The 22,904-nt window shown below is 36.8% G+C and overlaps 1 protein-coding gene across 1 annotated transcript, besides 5 other annotated features; it reads right to left on the reverse strand.

Annotated features, from left to right (window-relative positions):
• Nucleotides 1-8,756: 8,756 nt before the first annotated feature.
• Nucleotides 8,757-13,375, reverse strand: Olfr67 (olfactory receptor 67). The gene is made up of 2 exons (NM_013619.3): nucleotides 13,306-13,375; nucleotides 8,757-9,928 (listed from the first exon to the last, which is right to left on the reverse strand). The coding sequence occupies exon 2, from the start codon at nucleotides 9,818-9,820 to the stop codon at nucleotides 8,858-8,860; it is 963 nt and encodes a 320-aa protein (NP_038647.2). The 5' UTR covers nucleotides 9,821-9,928; nucleotides 13,306-13,375; the 3' UTR covers nucleotides 8,757-8,857.
• Nucleotides 14,445-15,245: a DNAseI hypersensitive site, noted in NCBI's record as "3'HS1; includes three sub-sites; the nucleotide coordinates are approximate for this feature". NCBI's record gives the evidence for it as "EXISTENCE:in vivo cleavage assay evidence [ECO:0001075][PMID:10220430, PMID:12861010]".
• Nucleotides 14,445-15,448: a biological region, named in NCBI's record as "beta-globin 3' hypersensitive site 1".
• Nucleotides 14,522-15,448: a silencer, noted in NCBI's record as "AseI/MfeI 3'HS1 fragment". NCBI's record gives its function as "CTCF-independent silencing activity" and the evidence as "EXISTENCE:reporter gene assay evidence [ECO:0000049][PMID:12861010]".
• Nucleotides 14,612-14,683: an enhancer blocking element. NCBI's record gives the evidence for it as "EXISTENCE:reporter gene assay evidence [ECO:0000049][PMID:11997516]".
• Nucleotides 14,639-14,654: a protein binding site, noted in NCBI's record as "core CTCF-binding site". NCBI's record gives its function as "enhancer-blocking activity" and the evidence as "EXISTENCE:chromatin immunoprecipitation-qPCR evidence [ECO:0000228][PMID:12861010, PMID:21454523]".

Consider the following 22,904-nt stretch of genomic DNA (forward strand, 5'->3'; position numbering starts at 1 on the left):
GGTTAGAAGTAAACCACCCTCTCTTTATTATCTCAGGTTCTCTTAATTTTGTCATTTCCAACTGGGTTTAAAAATTAGCCAGTAAATTTTAAACTTATAATTATTTTAATCATTTCGAGTTAGTGAAGACAAAATTGCTCTGTGGCCTATTTCTGCCACAAGAAAACGTCTCCCCAAAATTCTCATTTTTTACTTATTATCTGTTTTTGTGCATCATTATGGATTTCTAAGTGAAATTTATAGCATGAAGATATTATATGATTTCACCTATACTAAACACAGACAATACACTAGAGTGCAAGAATTCTCAGTCTTCTCAAAAGAAGGCTAGAATTTTTTGGTTTTGTTTTTGTTTTTTCTGGATTATCTTTCAGGTCTATAGCTCAACTGCTGGCATCTGAGGTGGTCTCTATTAAAAGTCTCTCTAGAGTTGCACTCATATTAATCTTTTCAAAATTTGGTGTTCGGGGTTCCCAATGAAGGAGTTAGAGAAAGGACTAAAGGAGCTGAAGGGGTTTGCAACCCCATAGGAAGAACAACAATATCAAACAACCAGACCTCTTAGAGCTCCCAGGGATGAAACCACCAACCAAAGAGTACACAATGAGGAACCCATGGCTCCAGTTACATATGTAGCTGAGGATGGCATTGGCTGGCATCAATAAGAGGAGAAACCCTTGGTCCTTTGAATGCTTGATGCCCCAGTGTATAGGAAAAGGGATAACATTTGAGATGCAATCACATAAAATAAGAATACATAAAAAAGAATAAGCAAAAAAATTGGTGCTTTCCTGAAACTAATCATTTATTTTATACATTCTGCCAATCCTATGAGAACTTTTAACAATAAATAGTTAATAGTTCAAGGAAGAACGAACACATTTACATGATATGAGAAAAACATAATAGACTTGACTATTACACTTCTATTATTTATGAAATTTTCTAAATTCTCTAAATCCCTCAAAACAGAGGGATTGTGGGAAAACTTACCATGTTAAACTCAAGGGTACATTTAGACATTTCTATAGAACGAACTAGGGTTTAGCAATGAATAGGAATAGAGTTATAATTGTTGTTAGCACTGAGTGAATTAGATGAATACAGAAGATAGGGAAATTGGTTAGGCTACTATCTTGCTTTTTTCTTCTACTTTCCCACCATGGTACAGAACCTCAAGCTCCTAGACTTACCTGGAGACATGTGATGAGAACACAGCACTGATAGTGTAGGATCTTTGTGACAGTTCAATCACTGTGGTTTTATGTGATAATATGTCTCTGTGGAACTGAGTCTTTCTAGTCCCTGTGCATCTGAGGTCACCTTACAACAAAAGTGAATAAAGAAGCAGAGCACGGCCCCAGGAGGCTTCGTGGAGGAGAGCTGCCCATCATGTGTGGGTTTACTTCCAACAGTGAAAAACAGAAAATATTTGATAAATTATGTAACTAATCAACTAACAGATGCTCGTTATCAGATTATTTGTTTTTCTTTGACTTCTCTTTCTCTTTGGATCATAGAACTAAAATCACCCTTATTTTGAAAGCTAATGACAAGACAAGGTTTCTTAATGACATTGTTAAGAAAAAAGGCACTGATTTTCAAAATAACAACTTGAACATGAAAATAAAAGCCCCTTGAGGATGTCACACTTCTTTGATTTTCAAATGTTCTGAGTCATCCTTAGAAATGCTAAACAGTTTTCAGAGAGATGGGGCACTTATGTCCCTTATGGAGGTTCTCACTTGCCTGAATTACAAAGGAGTGAATGTTACATTCTGCCTATCCCAAAACCAGTAGAATTTCTGCTTGACCTTGCTAAATATATTGTGGAAGGAGGCTTCCAAGTAAATCTTGTCCACACTCTAGGGGAGATACAAGAAAGAGCTTGAGGACAAGTGAGCCAGTGTCAATTACACTGAGAAACATGACACTTTTAAATGTGATTCTGTAATCAATAGTGATTTCTTTTAATATCCAGAAAGTTTTCCATTTGAATGTTGATGACTGGAAGCCCTTCTGTATTTATACTGGCTTTCACCGTATTGCTAAAAAAAATTTTTTTTAATATTTTTTATTAGGTATTTTCCTCAATTACATTTCCAATGCTATCCCAAAAGTCCCCCATTACCCCCCCCTCCCCTACCCACCAACTAGGCCATCTTTTGATACATATGCAGCTAGAGTCAAGAGCTCCGGGGTACTGGTTAGTTCATAATGTTGTCGCACCTATAGGGTTGCAGAACCCTTTAGCTCCTTGGGTATTTTCTCTAGCTCCTTCATTGGGGCCCCTGTGATCCCTCCAATAGCTGACTTTGAGCACATCCACTTATGTGTTTGCTAGGCCCCGGCATAGTCTTACAAGGGACAGCTATATTAGGGTCCTTTCAGAAATATCTTGCTAGTGTATGCAATGGTGTCATCATTTGGAGGCTGATTATGGGATGGATCCCTGGATGTGGCAGTCTCTAGATGGTCCATCCTTTTGTCTCAGTTCCAAACTTTGTCTCTGTAACTCCTTCCAGGGGTGTTTTCTTCCCAATTCTAAGAAGGGGCAAAGTGTCCACACTTTGGTCTTCGTTCTTCTTGAATTTCATGTGTTTTGCAAATTGTATCTTATATCTCGGGTACACTAAGTTTCTGGGCTAATATCCACTTATCAGTGAGTACATATCATTTGAGTTATTTTGTGATTGTGTTACTCACTCAGGATGATGCCCTCCAGGTTCAACCATTTGCCTAGGCATTTCATAAATTCATTCTTTTTAATAGCTGAGTAGTACTCCATTGTGTAAATGTACCACGTTTTTTCGTATCCATTCCTCTGTTGAGGGGCATCTGGGTTCTTTCCAGCTTCTGGCTATTATAAATAAGGCTGCTATGAACATAGTGGAGCATGTGTCCTTCTTACCGGTTGGAACATCTTCTGGATATATGCCCAGGAGAGGTATTGCAGGATCCTCCAGTAGTACTATGTCCAATTTTCTGAGGAACTGCCAGACTGATTTCCAGAGTGGTTGTATAAGCTTGCAATCCCACCAACAATGGAGGAGTGTTCCTCTTTCTCCACATCCTCACCAGCATCTGCTGTCACCTGAATTTTTTATCTTAGCCATTCTGACTGGTGTGAGATGGAATCTCAGGGTTGTTTTGATTTGCATTTCCCTGATGATTAAGGATGCTGAACATTTTTTCAGGTGTTTCTCAGCCATTCGGTATTCCTCAGGTGAGAATTCTTTGTTTAGCTCTGAGCCCCATTTTTTAATGAGGTTATTTGATTTTCTGGAGTCCACCTTCTTGAGTTCTTTATATATATTTGATATTAGTCCTCTATCTGATTTAGGATAGGTGAAGATCCTTTGCCAATCTGTTGGTGGCCTTTTTGTCTTATTGACGGTGTCTTTTGCCTTACAGAAGCTTTGCAGTTTCATGAGGTCCCATTTGTCAATTCTCGATCTTACAGAACAAGCCATTGCTTTCCCCTGTGCCTATATCTTCGAGGCTTTTCCCCACTTTCTCCTCTATAAGTTTCAGTGTCTCTGGTTTTATGTGGAGTTCCTTGATCCACTTAGATTTGACCTTAGTACAAGGAGATAGGAATGGATCAATTCGTATTCTTCTACATGATAACCACCAGTTGTGCCAGCCCCATTTGTTGAAAATACTGCTGCTCAAAATTTTTAACTACTATTAGGCACTTCATCAAACTTTCATAGCACTTATACTATCAATACATGCAAAATGCAATGTCATGACTGATATTCACTTAACAGTAAGAATGGTGTGAACATTCAAAAAAGACTTTAAAAGTAGAACTTCCAAAACCAAGAGTAAAGTATTGATTACTAGAGGCTGGGTGGACAGCGAAATTTGGAAGATCTATGTCAAAAGACACAGAATTTCACTTGGCAGTTCCAATAAGTTCAATATGACTAAAGACAAGAATAGCATGTTGTATTTTAAATTGATAAGAAACCAGATTTTTACATGTTCAGTGCATAGGTATTTTCAAGATATCCTGCACACATAGATGACAATAAATTGTATACTTTAGAAATGTTTTTTTTTTCACATCCTTTGTGTTAAAAAAAAGGATTGCAAAGTTTGATTTCAGGAGATGAAATGAATAAGATTCCCTTTTTCTGCTTATGTAGAAAATACACTACTAACCTCGAGCTCTGTTCTGCTTTAGAGATCATAACAGTGAAAGTCCAGCAAATTTCATTGTCTCACCACGTCTTGTCTTTTCAGAAGACTTCCTTTGCATATACAAAATTTTTGACTAACTGATATGTGCGGATGGATGGAGCAAATCTCCAACAATTTTATTTTCTCTCACACACCATATATATCCAGAAAAATCTCCCATGCAATATAGAAGTCACAATGTAACTACATTCTATTTTTCTTCTAGTGCATGATTACAATAAGTAAAAACAAGAAAAAAACATGTTCTCCAATACCCTTACATGAATAAACGTTTTATGTACAAGTGAAAAAAATTATTCACAAGAACTTACATGCATTCATAGCTAACCAACTTGTTATAGATTAACAAAGTGTAATCAAGGTAATTTTCTCAGCCAGTATCTCTTACTGGCAGGGTGCAATTTATGGCTACAAAGAAAGGCTCAATTACTTAATTCATCTTAAAAAGTAATCTTATAAAAATCTTGAGAGTCACAAATTTAATCTTTTATATGAAAGATCAGTCATTACTACTTTAAATCCTCAGGGTGCACATCTCCTCATTAAAATTTTCTTATTAAGCCATATCAGAAAGCTGAGGACAAAAGTGAGTACAAGAAATTAATCATCCCATTGGCCACCAACCCAGCTTCATCAAGAGTCACATCAGCCAGTGCTAGTTGGGCTCCCATTGTTCTTGTTCCCTGACCTTAAAAATTCTGAACTTAACTGTTATGAGTGTGCCTTTCTGAACTTCAAATTGTTCTCTAAGATTTTCTATATCAGAGCCATTAGAAGAAAAAAAAAACATTCTTAACATAACTTTACTAGCAATCTACTTCTCCAAATTCTTTCTAAAGGTGGCAGTCATTCTTGACAATGTATGTCTCTAAATTCTTTCCTAGGATGATGGATAAGTCATTAATCTGCTCCAGCAGTGATGCTTGAAAAAGATCAAGCACTACTATTGTAAATGACAATGATAGTACCCAGTGAGGGCTTTGAAGCCCCTTAGAGTTTTCATACAGCTCATAGATTATGAGAGATGTGCATGTGAAGGCAACAAGCAGAGTGATATTTCCTAACAGCATGAAGTCCTCGGGTCTTGTAGCCCTCTGGGTTCTGCCTCTTTGGGGCACACCCATTGTAGTTGGGCTAACCCATGAGCTGAATTCTAGAAGTTTTAAAGCTCTTTGCTGTTCCTCTTGCAAGGTTCCCAGCATGTTTCCACAAAAAGAGGCAGACATTCACACCAAACATAAAAGTCTAACTCTCAGGTGTTCAACAGAATGAAATCTATTAAAGTAAGTTTCCAAATTCATTACTTTTAAAAATAAAAAAATTCATTTTGAAACATTGTATAAATGTGTAGCATACATACTATCTCTCTTTTTAAGTATTTGTGGAGGAAATAGTCACTTGTTCTAAAAATGTGTGAAAAATAATATGACTCAACATTGCTACCTATGTCCTTGGCAGCATGTCAATGGCATTCTCATAAACTCCAATGTTAGCAGTTGGTGTAGATAAATTATATAACACATTTATGACAAGCCATCTGATAACCACTCTTTTGAATTTAAACTTAAAAAATGTTTTAATTAAAGGCCAAAGAGATGGGTTAGCTAGCAAAGATGATTGCTGCCAGGCCTGATGAGTTGATTTCTGTCTCTGGAATCCATGGCAGAAAATGATAATGAATGTTCAAAAGTTACCTCATAACCTCCATAAATGTGTGTGTGTGTGTGTGTGTGTACATATACACATGCATTAAGATAAAAGAAATAATTTTAATGTTTTAATGTGTATTACAATTTATTCCTCTTTTAAAGAATTGACATTGTAATAGAATTAACAATTGTTTCATTTATTTATTTTTTTATTTTTTGTTAGATATTTTCTTCATTTACATTTCAAATGCTATCCCAAAAGTCCCCTATACACTCCCCCCGCCCTGATCCCCTACCCACCCACTCCCACTTCTTGGCCCTGGCGTTCCCCTGTAGCACACATTTTATTTTATTGTTACTTAGAATTAGACAGTTTTATAATTTTAGTTTACTATAAGTTGCTGCTCTTACATAATATTTTTATATTTTTCAGGTGAAACTCATCTCCCATGTTTTCTTTCAAATGATCCTGTCTTTACCAACAAATACATTTATCTGAAATCAAATGTAGTAGTAGTAGTAGTAGTAGTAGTAGTAGTAGTAGTAGTAGTAGTAGTAGTATTGTTATCTCATTTCCATTATGACCCCAATTACACTACAGTCTTTAGAAGTGTTAATCCATATTATGTGTGTGGACCACCTTACTCCCTGGGCTTTTAAAAAGCTATTGCAATTGCCACCACTACACATAAAGGATAATAATAACAATAAAGTTATATATCAACCATTTGAATAATCTAAAAGAAATGTATTGCTTCCCTGACAGATTTAACCTGAATTATTAGAGATAAATAATGAAATATAAAGCCCGAACAGACAAGAAAAATGAATATTGAATCATTAACATAAAGATATAATATCTCCCATCAGACAGACAGACAGATAGTTCTGAACTGAGTATGGTGGTTCACTTGGAGCTGAAGATTGCCATGGCTTTCTGGATAATGTGGATCACAGAATGAGATCTTGTTTCAAGAAGCAAACAAAATAAGAGGAAAAAGAAACAAAAAAGTAAATGGAGACTAGATGGCTTGGTTTCAATGCTGAGTTATATCAAGCACTTAAATATCAATTCTTCTCAAGCTCTTAACCAAATAAAAGTAGAAAAGATATGGTACAAATTCATTTTTGAGGTCAAAAGAGAAAAAGACACTGCCAGAAAACATGGTTATACCACAATTGTGGATGCAGATCTATCCATATCCTCAACAAGATACTAACAACCAAAATGAAAGGATGCATTAAGAGAATAATGCTCTTTGATAAAGCAGGGTTTATACATAGGATGTAGAGATGAAACAATGTTCACACAAGAATTCATTTAATACACTCTTATCAAATCAGAGATACACTCATGGACTCCCATTAATATGCGTGAAAGTTATGAAATTTGTCATCCTTTAATGATGATATCTCTCTTAACATATTGCGCAAACAAGGAAAGTTTCCCACCAAAATAAAAGCCAACTTAGCTAAGTATGTGAACAATATGATAGAGTATAGATAGGTGACGGGCTCGACCTCACCCTATGTGAGGATTTTTTGGCAGGTGATGACCATTAAGTGAAAAGGAGTTGAGTTTCATCAGCAGTGTGGCCCATAGTACATTGCTTTATGGTTAGAGCTATTTGTATTCTGTCTTCTTATGTTGCAAATAATACATAAAGGTTCATTTTTTAAAATTTTTAAAGGTTCATTTTTAAAAGGTTCAACTTTTAAAAGCGTTTGGTATTTGTGAGTCTGGTGTAGAAATGTGAAAATGCTTGTGCATACATATGGACAAATAACTGTTTGTACACACACATATTAACAACCTCTGGCCAGGTTTCATGAGTTCTATGATAAAGTTATAAAGCTCACTTCCAACTTCTAAATGCTGTCTTTTATATATATCAGGACTTTTTTTTAACATTGTCTTAAATTCTTTAGGTTTTTAACAGAAAGGGGAAGGATTTTTAGCAAGTTAAATTTTGGTATAATGTGTTCATGCACATGTATTTTGTCTGATTAAATCCTATTTCAGTGGAAATTTCTAAACTAATATTCCAATGAAACTTCTTTTGAATTTTCTTTTTAACTATTGGGCATGGGACTTTCCAGTCATTTACTCTTACAGGAGCTCTGCTGACACCAGCATGCTCCCTAGTATCTTTAAACTAAAGCCCCAACACATATGTGAAAAATTACAGCTTTTAGAAAACTAGGGTGATATTGACAGTTAGCTTTATTTTAGTAAATATGTTTAACTTATTATTGACAACTTACTTAATGTATATATTGTATAAGTTTATACTTTAAAAGTGGCTTTAAATAATTGTATAGATGTGTGTGTATATATGTATGTATATGTGTATATATATATATATATGTGTGTATATATATATATGCCTCGAAATATATATATAGTTACAACTGCAGGCAATAACAATAGTTACAAAGGGCAGGTGTATCTCCATGAAACCTACTCTCAAAAGAATAGAACTCATGAAATATCAGGTAATCTTAAAATAAATGATTTTAGAGTTACTAATTTAGTATAAGAATTGCATTGACAAAAATAACTATAGTATAAATGCTTCATTCTATTACCTCATACATTTGCTGATGGGCAGAGAAATGTTTTACACTTCAGCAGAAAGTGAGATCCTTTGAAATATAATTACATTACAATGTAATAATTCTCAGAGAATTAATGAAAATAGTTTTAAGATATTCAATGGTTTTCTGTTTTTACTTTCTTTACATAAGAAATTGTATTTTCACGGTTATCTATATATAAATATAAAGTAATTTGAAGTCCACACTAATAAAATGTCACTAAGATATTTTTCCCCCACTCTCTGTATGTATTAGTTAATATTGTGAAAATTTTCATGGATATTATCCTCTTGAAAGTGAAGCACTCTAAATAATAAATCTCATTTATTTCTATTCTCACAGGGATGACATTTAAAAGAGTTTTCTTTGGGAATGTGCTATCTTTAACATCTACTGTCATGTTAACATGTACTCACTGAGGAGAAAAGGAAAACCACTCGATCTTGGATCTGCTTGGTCTTCACACCATAGATGATGGGGTTAAGCATTGGGGGCACCACCACATAGAGGTTGGCCACTAGGATGTGGATGTGGCGAGGAACTGTTTTGCCTCCAAAGCGATGGGCAAAAAATGAAAAGAATGCAGGAGTGTAGAATAAAAGAATAACACAGATGTGGGAGCCACATGTGTTGAGGGCCTTGTATCTGGCAGCCCAGGAAGGGATTTGAAAAACAGTGCGAAGAATCATGGTGTAGGAAATAATGATGAGTAGTATATCTAGCCCAGTAGACAGGAGGGCCATTGTCAGCCCATATATGATGTTGACAGTGATATTGTCGCATGCCAATCTGGCAATGCCCATGTGCTCACAGTATGAATGGGGAATTATGAGTTTCCCACAATACAGAAGTCGATATACCAGGAAGATGAATGGAAAACAGATGAGAAAGCTTCTGACCACAGCTGCTGTGCCAATCTTGCCAATGACTGAGGAAGTAAGGATGGTGGTGTATCTCAGTGGGTAACAGATGGCCACATAGCGGTCAAATGCCATGGCCAGAAGAATAGCAGACTCTGCCACAAAGATGAAATGTATGAAGAACATTTGGGACACACAACTACCAAAGGATATACCCCTGGAATGAAACCAGAAGATAGCCAGCATCTTGGGGGCTGTAGCTGTGGAGAGCAGGAGGTCTGCTAATGCCAGCATGGAGAGAAAAAAATACATGGGCTCATGCAGACTGCGTTCAGTCACTATCAGGAAGATTAGGAGGACATTGCCTATGACAGCCACGATGTACATAGAACAGATGGGGATGGCTATCCAGGAATGTAGATCTTCTAGTCCTGGAATTCCAATCAGAACATACCACACATCCTGTGGATTGGTGTAATTATGAAAGGAAGAGGCCACCTTCATTGTATACACAAATCTTGGCTCTTTTACACTCTCACTACAGCATTAACGATTGAGGAATACAGCCAAGGCTGGATGAGGTCTCATCATATTCTTCCCCAATATTTGCATCTGTGTGAAAGCATTAAGGAGAATTAAATTGTCTAAATATGCACGCTGTTGATCAAGCAATTAATTATTGCCTCTTGAAAGAAATGGTTATCATTTAATAAATATTTAATATGTACTCTAGCACTTTACATATATAAGCTTATAAAGTTCTTATGGTGACCTACTAGAATGGTCTCTGTGTTAACCTATAGCATCCACACTATTATTCACATGGACAGAAAAGGAAGGGTCCATAAGCTTTGAGTCTCTTTCCACAGAACTCATTTAATCAAAAACTCAGACAGAGAAAATTTTAGCTCTAATCTTAGTCATCTTCATCCATATTTCAAAATCAAACTAGACACAGAATATGTATGCCATAAAGTCTCTCACTCATCATATTCCTGAAGAAAACGGATATGAAATTGAGATTTGTTACTCATAAAATAAAGTTTGATAAGGTAGATTTCAAACATTATAGCATAACATGCCATCTTCTATGTTTAGTGATCAATGAATTGATGCTAAGCCTTGTATTAGCCATTAAGATCACAAAAATGAAGTAAATATATCCCTGTCTGCCTACTACCTAACTCTCAAAAATCTGTGTGAGATTTTAAAGATCTGAACTATTTGAAATACCAGATTTTACTGGGCTCTGAAGTGAACAAGACTACTATGTAGTCAAATTTTCTTTTACAAAAGCCAACTTAAGTTTCTATTGGAAATTAGACAATATACCTTTGTATTATCAAGTTCAGAACATAAGCAAATGATGATAGCTATAAATCAAATATATCCTATCACAGTAAAGAATGCATAGTTCTTTAATAAAAAGAAGAAAGGTGGCTTGCTGGTTACAAGTTTTACATGAGGGAATAAAAGGAAAAGGCAATACATTGCCAGACTAAGTGCACAGGTACATGCGTACATGTGTGTGTGTGTGTGTGTGTGTGTGTGTGTGTGTGTGTGTGTGTGTGTGTGTGTAGGTAACACACAGCATAGACATCAATATGTGACTGCAAATTGATAGGCAGGTCCAAAATTTTCTCAATGCAGACGGCAAAAACTTTATTCCCAAAATGGCACATGGAGTTACAAAATGATTATCAATCTACTTAATAGAGAAAACCCTTTGCCAACTGTACATCCAACAGGAAATTAGTACTCTGAATATGTAAAGAGCTCAAGAATCTAAATAGGGTAAAAGAACGTCATCACTTAAATATATGGGCTATTGGACTGAATAGACAGTGGTCAATAGGAGAAAGGGGGCAATGTTTGAGAAAGTGTTCAACATTCTAAGCCATCAAGAAAATACAAATGGAAACTGTTTTAAGGTTTCCCTGAATCTCCATCAGATAACTGATACTTTGACTTTCACAGGAAAGTGAATGCCACTTGTGACTAATATGTTAAGCAAAGGAAGCCAGAATCAGAAATACAAATATTGCATGTTTCCTGTCATATGTAGAATATCAGTTTAAATTTGCATGTAGATATATGTATGCTTATAATATGTAGGTCATCAAAATAGTGGTATTGTTCATAGATAAGAGAATGAAATGCATGTTAATCTATTGAGTCTAACAAAGAGTCCAAGTTCTGTAAGATATTGATATCAGAGGAAGCATGTATCATTGTAAATTTATTTTTATTTCCAAACTTAAATAAATAAAAAATAGTGGAGAAAGAAAATGGAGGAAGAAAAAAATAGAGTTAGTATTATGAAAGAGGAGTAAGTGATATAAAGATAGCAGAAATGGTGTTAAAAAGATTGTGGAATAGCTATGTCAGGAATATATATGGAAACTTTTGGTAAGACAAAAGGACCCGACTATGTGGGATGCGGAAAAGCAGGGGATAGGAAGGATTATACTTAGCATACAATGATATAGATGGAGCTGCATATAATGATATAGATAGTCAGAACTAAATATAATAGTAGAGCTGGGTAGATAAGTTACAATAAAACACATTTGTGTGTGCTTAACCAAAACAATAACTAACAGAGTACCAGATGCTTTTTGTACCTTGATTCCACTACAATTGTGTCCTGTCCACTATAATTAAGCGTCCTAACTGTGCACCAAGGCACTGTATTGTCGCCACCTTTCTTTGTTACTATATGCAAAGTTACCTCCTTTATCTGATTGAAATATTAGGCACTTCTTATTTAATTACAGTTAAATATATAAGGCAGTGTCTGCCTATATGACTTTAGCATAAATTGGCATGAAGCTCTTTACAAACAATGGACATTTATGGATCTGCCCCCTTCACATAAACCAACCAGTGAATGGGACTTAGCTGGGAAGTAGAACAATCTCCATGGGGGGAGGGGAAATCATGGTGTAAAGATGTAAGGGAGGCAAACAGATCCTTCAGATTTTCCCTGTTGGTGGGAAGCTTTAGCCATCACTAATCTTTTATTTTATTTGTCTTGCACTGTGGGATTAAGATTTGGAATTAATTAAAATGTTGGTCTGTGCTCTTTGTAAAATGCACTATGACTGTATTGATTGCACAGTCCAGCTGAACCTGCACACAGTTGGACCTGAGCACTATCCACTAAGATGTACTTGGCTGTGTGCAGAGACTGTTACTTACTTGAATTTTAGTTCTCTTGCTGATAAATTACCTAAAAATTTAGCACCATTGTAAACCCATTCTCTTGTTAGGACTTCAGGATAATAACTACAAAAATCACATAAATCTCTATTTATTGCAGCAACAAATGACATAAGAGCACACATAAAATTACCAACATTAATAATAAAATCAATGTTAATTTAAACAATTGTTAACTTTCTGGGCTTCAGATTAAATCTGTTTATAACATAATCCTCAAACCAAGACACATTATCTTACCCTGGCTATAACAATCAATAGTCTAAAAATATCAATTGTGTTTATAATAGTCAGTGAAGGAGGCATCGCTTTAAATTAGACGGTCGTTCCTACCAATATAAGACCATCATCACTTTTCAGAGTTAACATCTCCAAGTCTCCGTTTTTTAAATACACATCAGGACTGGTACCTGATGTTATAAGGCTCTATATATTTATGAACATGTTCTTGAATTCATTCTTGAATATATAAGGTTTGTCTTTATTAAAATGTTTAAACAACTAAGCTTTATTTTAACCACTGGAAATTTATCACACCTATATTCAAATCCTGGTAGAAAAATAAGAGACTATTGTATAAATACAATATAAATATGGAAACATTGTGACTGATGACTAAATCTCTCAAAATAGAACTACACCACCATTGCAGATCAACTTGACTAAGTTAGGTGTTGTACTCTTATGGGTCAGAACTGCAGAAAACATGACTTAAGTTTCTTCTGTCATCTGCTTCAAGCTTCCTTTGAACATAACTTTGCACTTACTTGTTTCTGTTTAAAATCTGAAGACATTTAACAGGAGAAAGAGTAAAAGCAAGGAGATTCTATGAGCCTAAACAACAAATCTGGATCATTTATTTATACCTCGTTTTAGACATCTCTTGGGCCCTAGACGTTTAGCCCAAGAGCATTGAGTTGTATCATAGAAGAAATGTCCAGTACTGGCTCCTCTCTTGAGAACTTTCCTCCTCCTCCTCCACAGTCTGAGAAACATTTCTTCTGGTTAGCATTTCCAGACAGTAAAATTGATACATATTCCAGTTTTTTTTTTTTTTTTTTTTTTTTTGCATGTCAGAGATTTGTACTAGCACAATCGTATCCTGTTCCCTGGAGGGATCTACTGTAACAGGTTCTAAATACCATTTAGGGAGGAAGTGCTGAATGAGTTTTTGAAGCCACTATAATGAGTTCCTTTTTTTAAAATCACATGTTCCTTCAAATCTTAAGTCTCTTTGTCTTTCCTTCTGTTCCCTAGGTTACATGACAGAATTATTCAGGATTAGAAGGGTCCAAAGATGCAAAAAGATGACATAGAAATCTCTTTTGACTTTTGAGTAACATTTTTTTATTATTTTAGCTTCTTATTATTTAGTTAATTAACAATTAATTAAGATATTAATTTTTGTTTTTGTAAAGTGTGTCTGTATGTGACTATATGTTGCATGGAGGTAAGAGGCATCAGGTTCCCCTGAACCAGGAGTTAAAGGTTATTATGAGCTTCTATTTTGTTTTGTTTTTCAATTTTTTATTAGATATTTTCTTCATTTACATTTCAAGTGCTATCCTGAAAGTTCCCTATACCCTCCCCCGACCCTGCTCCCCTACCCACCCACTCTCACTTCTTGGCCCTGGCTTTCCCCTGTACTGGGGCATATAAAGTTTTCAAGACCGAGGGGACTCTCTTTCCAATGATGGCCAAATAGGCCATCTTCTGCTACATATGCAGCTAGAGACAGGAGCTCTGGGGTACTGGTTAGTTCATATTGTTGTTCGACCTATAGGGTTATTATAAGGCTAATGTGGATGTTGGGAACTAAACCCCAGGCATCTCTTTAGCCCAATTACCTAGCTTTCTTATAAAGCCCAGGATTACCTGCTTAAAGATGGGTCCTCAGTGTGCAGGGCTCTCCTTCATCAGTTAACCATCAAGGCAATCTTCCAGAGCAATGCACACAGGCCAATCTCATCTAGTCCATTTCTCAATTGAGATTATCTTCTAGGATTACTCTAGGCAGCCTCAGGTTGTCAACTAAAGCTAACTGGGATAAACTGTATCACCACCTTTTTAAGGTCATTTCTCTAATGATCCTGTTGCATACCAGTAGGGGGCAGAAGTGTTCCGCTGATTTCCGCCCTCCTCCCCACCCCCCCACCCCCCTTATTCAAAGATGCATGAAACAAGCCTACTTCTAAAAGTGATCAGGTCAACTAGGGTTTTGGCAGCGCTGAAAATATAGATAAGAACCTCCTACAAACTATGTGGTAATACCAGACAGCACAGTTAACCACAAACTTAGGAACCTTGCTATCAATGCACATGAATAGTATGCCTACTCATTTTTTAATGCTCTCTTTTTTACTCATAGTTTCTCCATTAATTTATTCACTGCATATTTCATAACATATGCATAAAGAATATCCTAACCTTAACTTTTCTTAAATTCTAAATCTAAATCTAATTTTAAATTCTAAATCTTAAATTTTCTATTTAATATTATTTTCTAGTTTAATATTTTAATTATTATTTAATACTATATTTAAATTATTTCATATTTTATAATACATAGCAACATAATAAAGTATACATGAATAGTTCACCTATTTAATTGTGGCCTTCTAAGGTTTCTGAGTAGCTGCCACCAAAATTTCAACTATTTAATTGATATAAGACAAAAATAGTCACTTTCAAGTGAGTTTTGTTTTGTTGTTTAAAAAATCTCCCATTATTTATGGGACCACAAAAAAATAAAATCAATCATAAAGATGACTGTAAATCAATAAAGCAGAAAATAAAATGACAAAAACTCATCTTTTAAATGTATTTCTTATAATTTCTGGCAAATAATAATTGTGTGTTTTATGTAATACACTGTATCCATAAACTATAGAAAGAGATAATCCAGCCAATTAATTACCTACCATCTCACCAAGTTAACTTTCTTTCTTTCTTTCTTTCTTATTTATTTATTTATTTTGGTTTTTTTTTTAGAGATAGGATTTCTCTGTGTACTCCTGGCTGTCCTGGAACTTACTCTGTAGACCAGGCTGGCCTGGAACTCAGAAATATGCCTGCCTCTGCCTCCCAAGTACTGGGATTACAAGTTAACTTTCAAGTGATGATAAAGTCCTTTTTTTTTTTTTTTAAGAAAATAGATGGAAATAGAGCTCATCATGCTAAAAGATAAGTCATATTGGAAGACAAGTGTGATATGTTTTCTCTTATATGTGGAAAAAGGAAGAACATCAAAATGGAATATTACAGAATGGGGGGGGAGGGGCTATATGCCACCATCAAGCATAATGAAGCTCCCAGGCAAGCTCCAGCTCCATTTCTCTGTGGCCTACAACTAGAGTGTGAGGCATCTTCATCAAGAGACGTCAACATCTCGGAAATAGCCTGTACTGGTTGGGGACACTATTGCCTGTGCTCCACGTCTCCCTGACCAGTAACTGACAGGGAAGCAGCCCACACCAGCACTGGAATGAATAATCTACCTAATTTCATACCACAGATGATCTTTAATCCCACACATACTGTTAGATCCCTTCAATCACAAAAATTCACTCCAACTTAAAACATACAGATGGAACGATTCATAGCCAAAGAAAGAATGCAGCCTTTGTCTTCCTGGGCATGAGGTACCTTACGTAGTAAAAACAGTTTCTAGTACAATCCATTTTGCTGAGATTTTCAAAAATTCATTTTTCTTTTTAGGTTATTAAAATCTGTGTATGTATGCCATATTGTCATTATCCCTTTTCCTGTGATTGGGCATCTCAGCTGATTCCATTTCCCAACTATTGTGATATGCAAGCATTCCTGTGTTGGATATAAATCCTTTTGAGTGGTGCAGCTAGGTCCGAGGGTAGGTCTGGTTTGAGTTTTTGAAGAATTTGCCCACTGGTTTCCATAATGTTGTATTAGTTTTCACTCCCATCAGTAGTGAACAGGGCTTCCCTTTCCATTTATCCTTCTTCATATTAGCCTTCATTTGTTTCCTATGATAGGTGACTATTTTGGCTACAATGAGATGAACTCTCAAAGTAGTTTTGTTTTACGTTTCCCTAATAGCTAGACACATTGAATAATTTTCAAAACATTTATAGGCCACTTAAATTATTTTTTCTTTTCAAAATCCTTTGTTCCCCTTCCACTCCTTCCACCTGGTCTTTGCTGCTAGGGTAGACTCCTAGTTGGTCTGCTCCCATGAAGACTCCATATTCCAATCCATCCTAAAGTACCCACTGTACTCACAGAAGTTGGTAAGAACCTCCCCCACCCCCACCCTCACCCTCACCCCCCACCTCCTAGTCCAGGGCTGCTGATGGGAGCCTGGTGGACTCTGGACTCATCACTCACCAAAAAATCTGCCCTCTCGAATACCACTCTCCTTCCTTCCTTCCTTCCTTCCTTCCTTCCTTCCTTCCTTCCTTCCTGTCCACCCCTTCTGCCTGTTCCTTGCTGCTAAGGCTGACCGCCTAGTTGGTCTGCTCCCGTGAAGACTCCATATCCCAATACATCCTAGAGGACCTGCTGCACTCGGAGCATTTGAGGACCTGCTGCACTCAGAGCAGTTGGACCCTCTGCACTCAGAGCAGTTGAGGATCCACTACTCTCAGAGCAGTTGAGGATCAGCTGCACTCAAAGCAGTTAGACAACAGCTTGACTGCTCCATTGAAGAATCAACAGTCTGAAGGCCTTTCAGGAAGTCAACTGTAGCCAGGGCAACAGATAAGTAGCTTCTCTGCCCCTGTGAAAAGGCCCCAGTTGGAAGGCTCTACAGGTGGTCTGATACAGCCAGAGCCACAAGCCTACCAGGGACAAAAGAGACAGACTCAATAAAGTCACCCGGATCAACAAACACCATGGATATTCAGATGGTGAAAGGCAAACATAAGACCATAAGCAACAGAAACTAAAATATGTGGGCATCATCAGAGCCCAGATCTTCCATCACAGCAAGCATTGAATACACGAACACACCTGAAAATCATGAATCTGTCCTAAAACTCTATCTCATGAAGATAATAGAGCCCTTTAAGGAGGATATCAATAACTCACCTAAAGAAATACAGGAAAACACAGGTAAACAGGTGAAGGAATTGAATAAAGTGATCCAAGACCTAAAAGTAGAAGTAGAAACAATAATGAAAACACAAATGGAGGCAAGCCTGGAAATGGAAAACCTAGGAAAGAAGTCAGGTGTAACTATTATAGATGTAACTATTACCAACAGAATAAAAGAGATTGAAGAGAGAATCTTGGGTGTAGAAGATAGGGTAGAAGAGATTGACACAACTGTCAAAGAAAATTCTAAACATAAATATTCCTAACCCAAAGCATCCCGGAAATTCAGGACACAATGAAAAGTCCAATTCTAAGGATAATCGGAATAGAGGAGAACGAAGATTACCAGCCTAAAGGACCTGAAGAAGTCTTCAACAAAATTATAGAAGAAAACTTCCCCAACCTAAAGAAAGAGATGGGCATAAAGATACAAGAAGCCTATAGAACCCCAAATAAATGGAACCAGAAAAGAAAATGTTTTCATAGCATAATTATCAGAATATTAAATGCACAGAGCAAAGAAAGAATATTAAAAGCTGCAAGGCAAAAAAGGCCAAGTAACATACAAAGGTAGACCTATCAGAATTACACTAGACTTCTCAACAGAGACTATGAAAACCAGAAAAGCCTGGTCAGAGGTCATGCAGACTCTAAGAGAATACAAATGCCAGCCCAGGCTACTATACCCAGAAAAACTCTCAATCAACATTGATGGAGAAACAAAAATATTCCAGGACAAAACCAAATTCAAACAGTATCTATCTACCAGCCCAGCCCTACAGAGAATCCTGGAAGGAAAACTCCAACACAAGAAAGATACCTGCTGGAATTTTTAGGGTCACTTATATATACTATCATATCATCTGCAAAAAGTGATATTTTGACTTCCTCTTTTCCAATTTGTATCCCCTTGATCTCCTTTTGTTGTCGAATTGCTCTGGCTAATACTTCAAGTACTATGTTGAAAAGGTAGGGAGAAAGTGGGCAGCCTTGTCTAGTCCCTGATTTTAGTGGGATTGCTTCCAGCTTCTCTCCATTTACTTTGATGTTGGCTACTGGTTTGCTGTAGATTGCTTTTATCATGTTTAGGTATTGATAGTATATATAAGTGACCCTAAAAATTCCACCAGAGAACTCCTAAACCTGATAAACAGCTTCGGTGAAGTAGCTGGATACAAAATTAACTCAAACAAGTCAATGGCCTTTCTCTACACAAAGAATAAACAGGCTGAGAAAGAAATTAGTGAAACAACACCCTTCTCAATAGCCACAAATAATATAAAATATCTCGGCGTGACTCTAACGAAGGAAGTGAAAGATCTGTATGATAAAAACTTCAAGTCCCTGAAGAAAGAAATTAAAGAAGATCTCAGAAGATGGAAAGATCTCCCATGCTCATGGATTGGCAGGATCAACATTGTAAAAATGGCTATCTTGCCAAAAGCAATCTACAGATTCAATGCAATCCCCATCAAAATTCCAACTCAATTCTTCAACGAATTAGAAGGAGCAATTTGCAAATTCATCTGGAATAACAAAAAACCGAGGATAGCAAAAACTCTTCTCAAGGATAAAAGAACCTCTGGTGGAATCACCATGCCTGACCTGAAGCTTTACTACAGAGCAATTGTGATAAAAACTGCATGGTACTGGTATAGAGACAGACAAGTGGACCAATGGAATAGAATTGAAGACCCATAAATGAACCCACACACCTATGGTCACTTGATCTTCGACAAGGGAGCCAAAACCATCCAGTGGAAGAAAGACAGCATTTTCAACAATTGGTGCTGGCACAACTGGTTGTTACCATGTAGAAGACTGCGAATCGATCCATACTTATCTCCTTGTACTAAGGTCAAATCTAAGTGGATCAAGGAACTTCACATAAAACCAGAGACACTGAAACTTATAGAGGAGAAAGTGGGGAAAAGCCTTGAAAATATGGGCACAGGGGAAAAATTCCTGAACAGAACAGCAATGGCTTGTGCTGTAAGATCGAGAATTGACAAATGGGACCTAATGAAACTCCAAAGTTTCTGCAAGGCAAAAGACACCATCAATAAGACAAAAAGACCACCAACAGATTGGGAAAGGATCTTTACCTATCCTAAATCAGATAGGGGACTAATATCCAACATATATAAAGAACTCAAGAAGGTGGACCTCAGAAAATCAAATAACCCCCTTAAAAAATGGGGCTCAGAACTGAACAAAGAATTCTCACCTGAGGAATACCGAATGGCAGAGAAGCACCTGAAAAAATGTTCAACATCCTTAATCATCAGGGAAATGCAAATCAAAACAACCCTGAGATTCCACCTCACACCAGTGAAAATGGCTAAGATCAAAAATTCAGGTGTCAGCATATGCTGGAGTGGATGTGGAGAAAGAGGAACACTCCTCCATTGTTGGTGGGATTGCAGGCTTGTACAACCACTCTGGAAATCAGTCTGGCGGTTCCTCAGAAAATTGGACATAGTACTACCAGAGGATCCAGCAATACCTCTCCTGGGCATGTATCCAGAAGAAGCCCCAACTGCTAAGAAGGACACATGCTCCACTATGTTCATAGCAGCCTTATTTATAATAGCCAGAAACTGGAAAGAACCCAGATGCCCCTCAACAGAGGAATGGATACAGAAAATGTGGTACATCTACACAATGGAGTACTACTCAGCTATTAAAAAGAATGAATTTATGAAATTCCTAGCCAAATGGATGGACCTGGAGGGCATCATCCTGAGTGAGGTAACACATTCACAAAGGAACTCACACAATATGTACTCACTGATAAGTGGATATTAGCCCAAAACCTAGGATACCCACGATATAAGATACAATTTCCTAAACACATGAAACTCAAGAAAAATGAAGACTGAAGTGTGGACACTATGCCCCTCCTTAGAAGTGGGAACAAAACACCCATGGAAGGAGTTACAGAAACAAAGTTTGGAGCTGAGATGAAAGAATGGACCATGTAGAGACTGCTATATCCAGGGATCCACCCCATAATCAGCATCCAAATGCTGACACCATTGCATACACTAGCAAGATTTTACTGAAAGGACCCAGATGTAGCTGTCTCTTGTAAGACTATGCCGGGGCGTAGCAAACACAGAAGTGGATGCTCACAGTCAGCTAATGGATGGATCACAGGGCTCCCAACGGAGGAGCTAGAGAAAGTACCCAAGGAGCTAAAGGGATCTTCAACCCTATAGGTGGAACAACATTATGAACTAACCAGTACCCCGGAGCTCTTGTCTCTAGCTGCACATGTATCAAAAGATAGCCTAGTCGGCCATCACTGGAAAGAGAGGCCCATTGGACCCGCAAACTTTATATACCCCAGTACAGGGGAATGCCAGGGCCAAAAAGGGGGAGTGGGTGGGTAGGGGAGTGGGGGTGGGTGGGTATGGGGGACTTTTGGTATAGCATTGGAAATGTAAATGAGCTAAATACCTAATAAAAAATGGAAAAAAAAAGATACCTGCACCAAAGGAAGAACAAGATATTAAGCATCTCACAACAAAGTCAAAAGCAGAGATCCACAAGCACATAAAGCCACCTACAAAAACAAACATATCAGGAACTAATAGTCATCTCTCTTTAATATTTCTCAATATTAATGGAATCAACTCACCTATAAAAAGACATAAGCTAACAGAATGGACATGCAAACAAGATGCAGCATTTTGTTGCATACAAGAAGCACACTTCAACAACAAAGACAGGCACTAACTCAGAGCAAAAGGATTGAAAAAGGTCTTCCAAGGAAATGGTCCCAGGAAACAAGCAGGAGTTGTCATCCTGATATCCAATAAAATAAAACTTTTAACCTAAAGTTATCAAGCGTAATGAAGGACACTTCACATTCATCAAGAGTAAAATCCACCAAGAGAAAAATCTCAATTCTGAACATCTATGCCCAAATACAAGAGCACCCAAATTCATAAAAGAAACTTTTCCAAAACTCAAAACACACATTGAACCCCACACAATGATAATGGGAGATTTCAACACCCCACTCCTACCAATGGACAGATCATTGGAACAGAAACTAAACAGAGACACAGTGAAACTAAGAGAGGTTATGAACCAAATGGGTTTAAAAGATATTTACAGAACATTTCACCCTAAAACAAAAGAATGCATCCTCTTCTCAACACCTCATGGCACCTTCTCCAAAATCAACCATATAATTGGTCACAAAACAACCCTCAACAGATACAAGAAGATTGAAATAATACCATGCATCCTATCAGATCACCATGGCCTAAGGCTGGTCTTCAATAATAGCAAAATCTACAGAAAGCCCACATACATGTGGGAACTGAACAACTCTTTACTCAATGATAACTTGGTCAGGGAAGAAATAGAGACAGAAATTAAAGACTTCCTGGAATTTAATGAAAATGTTTATACATCATATCCAAACTTATGGGACAAAATGAAAGCAGTGCTAAGAAGAAAGTACACAACACTAAGTGCCTGGGTAAAGAAACTGAAGAGATCTTACACTAACAACTTAACACCACATCTGATAGCTCTAGAACAAAAAGAAACAAAGGTACTCAGAGGAGTAGAAGGTGGGAAATAGTCAAACTCAGGGCCAAAATCAACCAAATATAAACAAAGAAAACAATACAAAAATCAGCAAAACCAAAGGCTGATCCTTTGAAAGAATCAACAAGATAGGTAAACCACTAGCCAAACTAACTAAAGGGCCAAGAGGCAGTATCCAAATTCATAAAATCAGAAATGAAAAGGGATACATAACAACAGAAATGGAGGATCAGATCCTACTATAATAGTCTATACTCAACAAAACTGGAAAACCTAAATGAAATGAATGGTTTTCTAGACAGATGACACATGTCAAAGTTAAATCAAGAACAGGTAAATTATCTAAATAGGCCCATATCACACAAGGAAATAGAAGAAGTCATTAAAAATCTCCCAACCAAAAAAAAGCCCAGGGCCAAATGGATTTAGTACAGAATTCTACCAGACCTTCAAAGAAGACCTGATACAAGTTTTCCTCAAACTATTCCATAAAATAGAAACAGAATTAGCACAACCTAACTTGTTCTATGAAGCCACAATTACTCTGATACTTAAATCACACAGGGCCCAACCAAAAAAGAGAACTTCAGACCAATCTCACTTATGAATATCAATGCAAAAATACTCAATAAAATCCTAGCAAACCGAATTCAAGAACACATCAAAACCATAATTCACCATGATCAAGTAGGCTTCATCCCAGTGATGCAAGGTTGGTTTAATATATGAA

The sequence above is a fragment of the Mus musculus genome, chromosome 7 (genome assembly GCF_000001635.26).
Source record: "Mus musculus strain C57BL/6J chromosome 7, GRCm38.p6 C57BL/6J".
NCBI classification, from domain to species: domain Eukaryota; kingdom Metazoa; phylum Chordata; class Mammalia; order Rodentia; family Muridae; genus Mus; species Mus musculus.

Excerpts from the sequence above, each read along its gene's own strand:
- Olfr67 (NM_013619.3), bottom strand. The coding sequence starts at position 9,820 with ATGAAGGTGGCCTCTTCCTTTCATAATTACACCAATCCACAGGATGTG.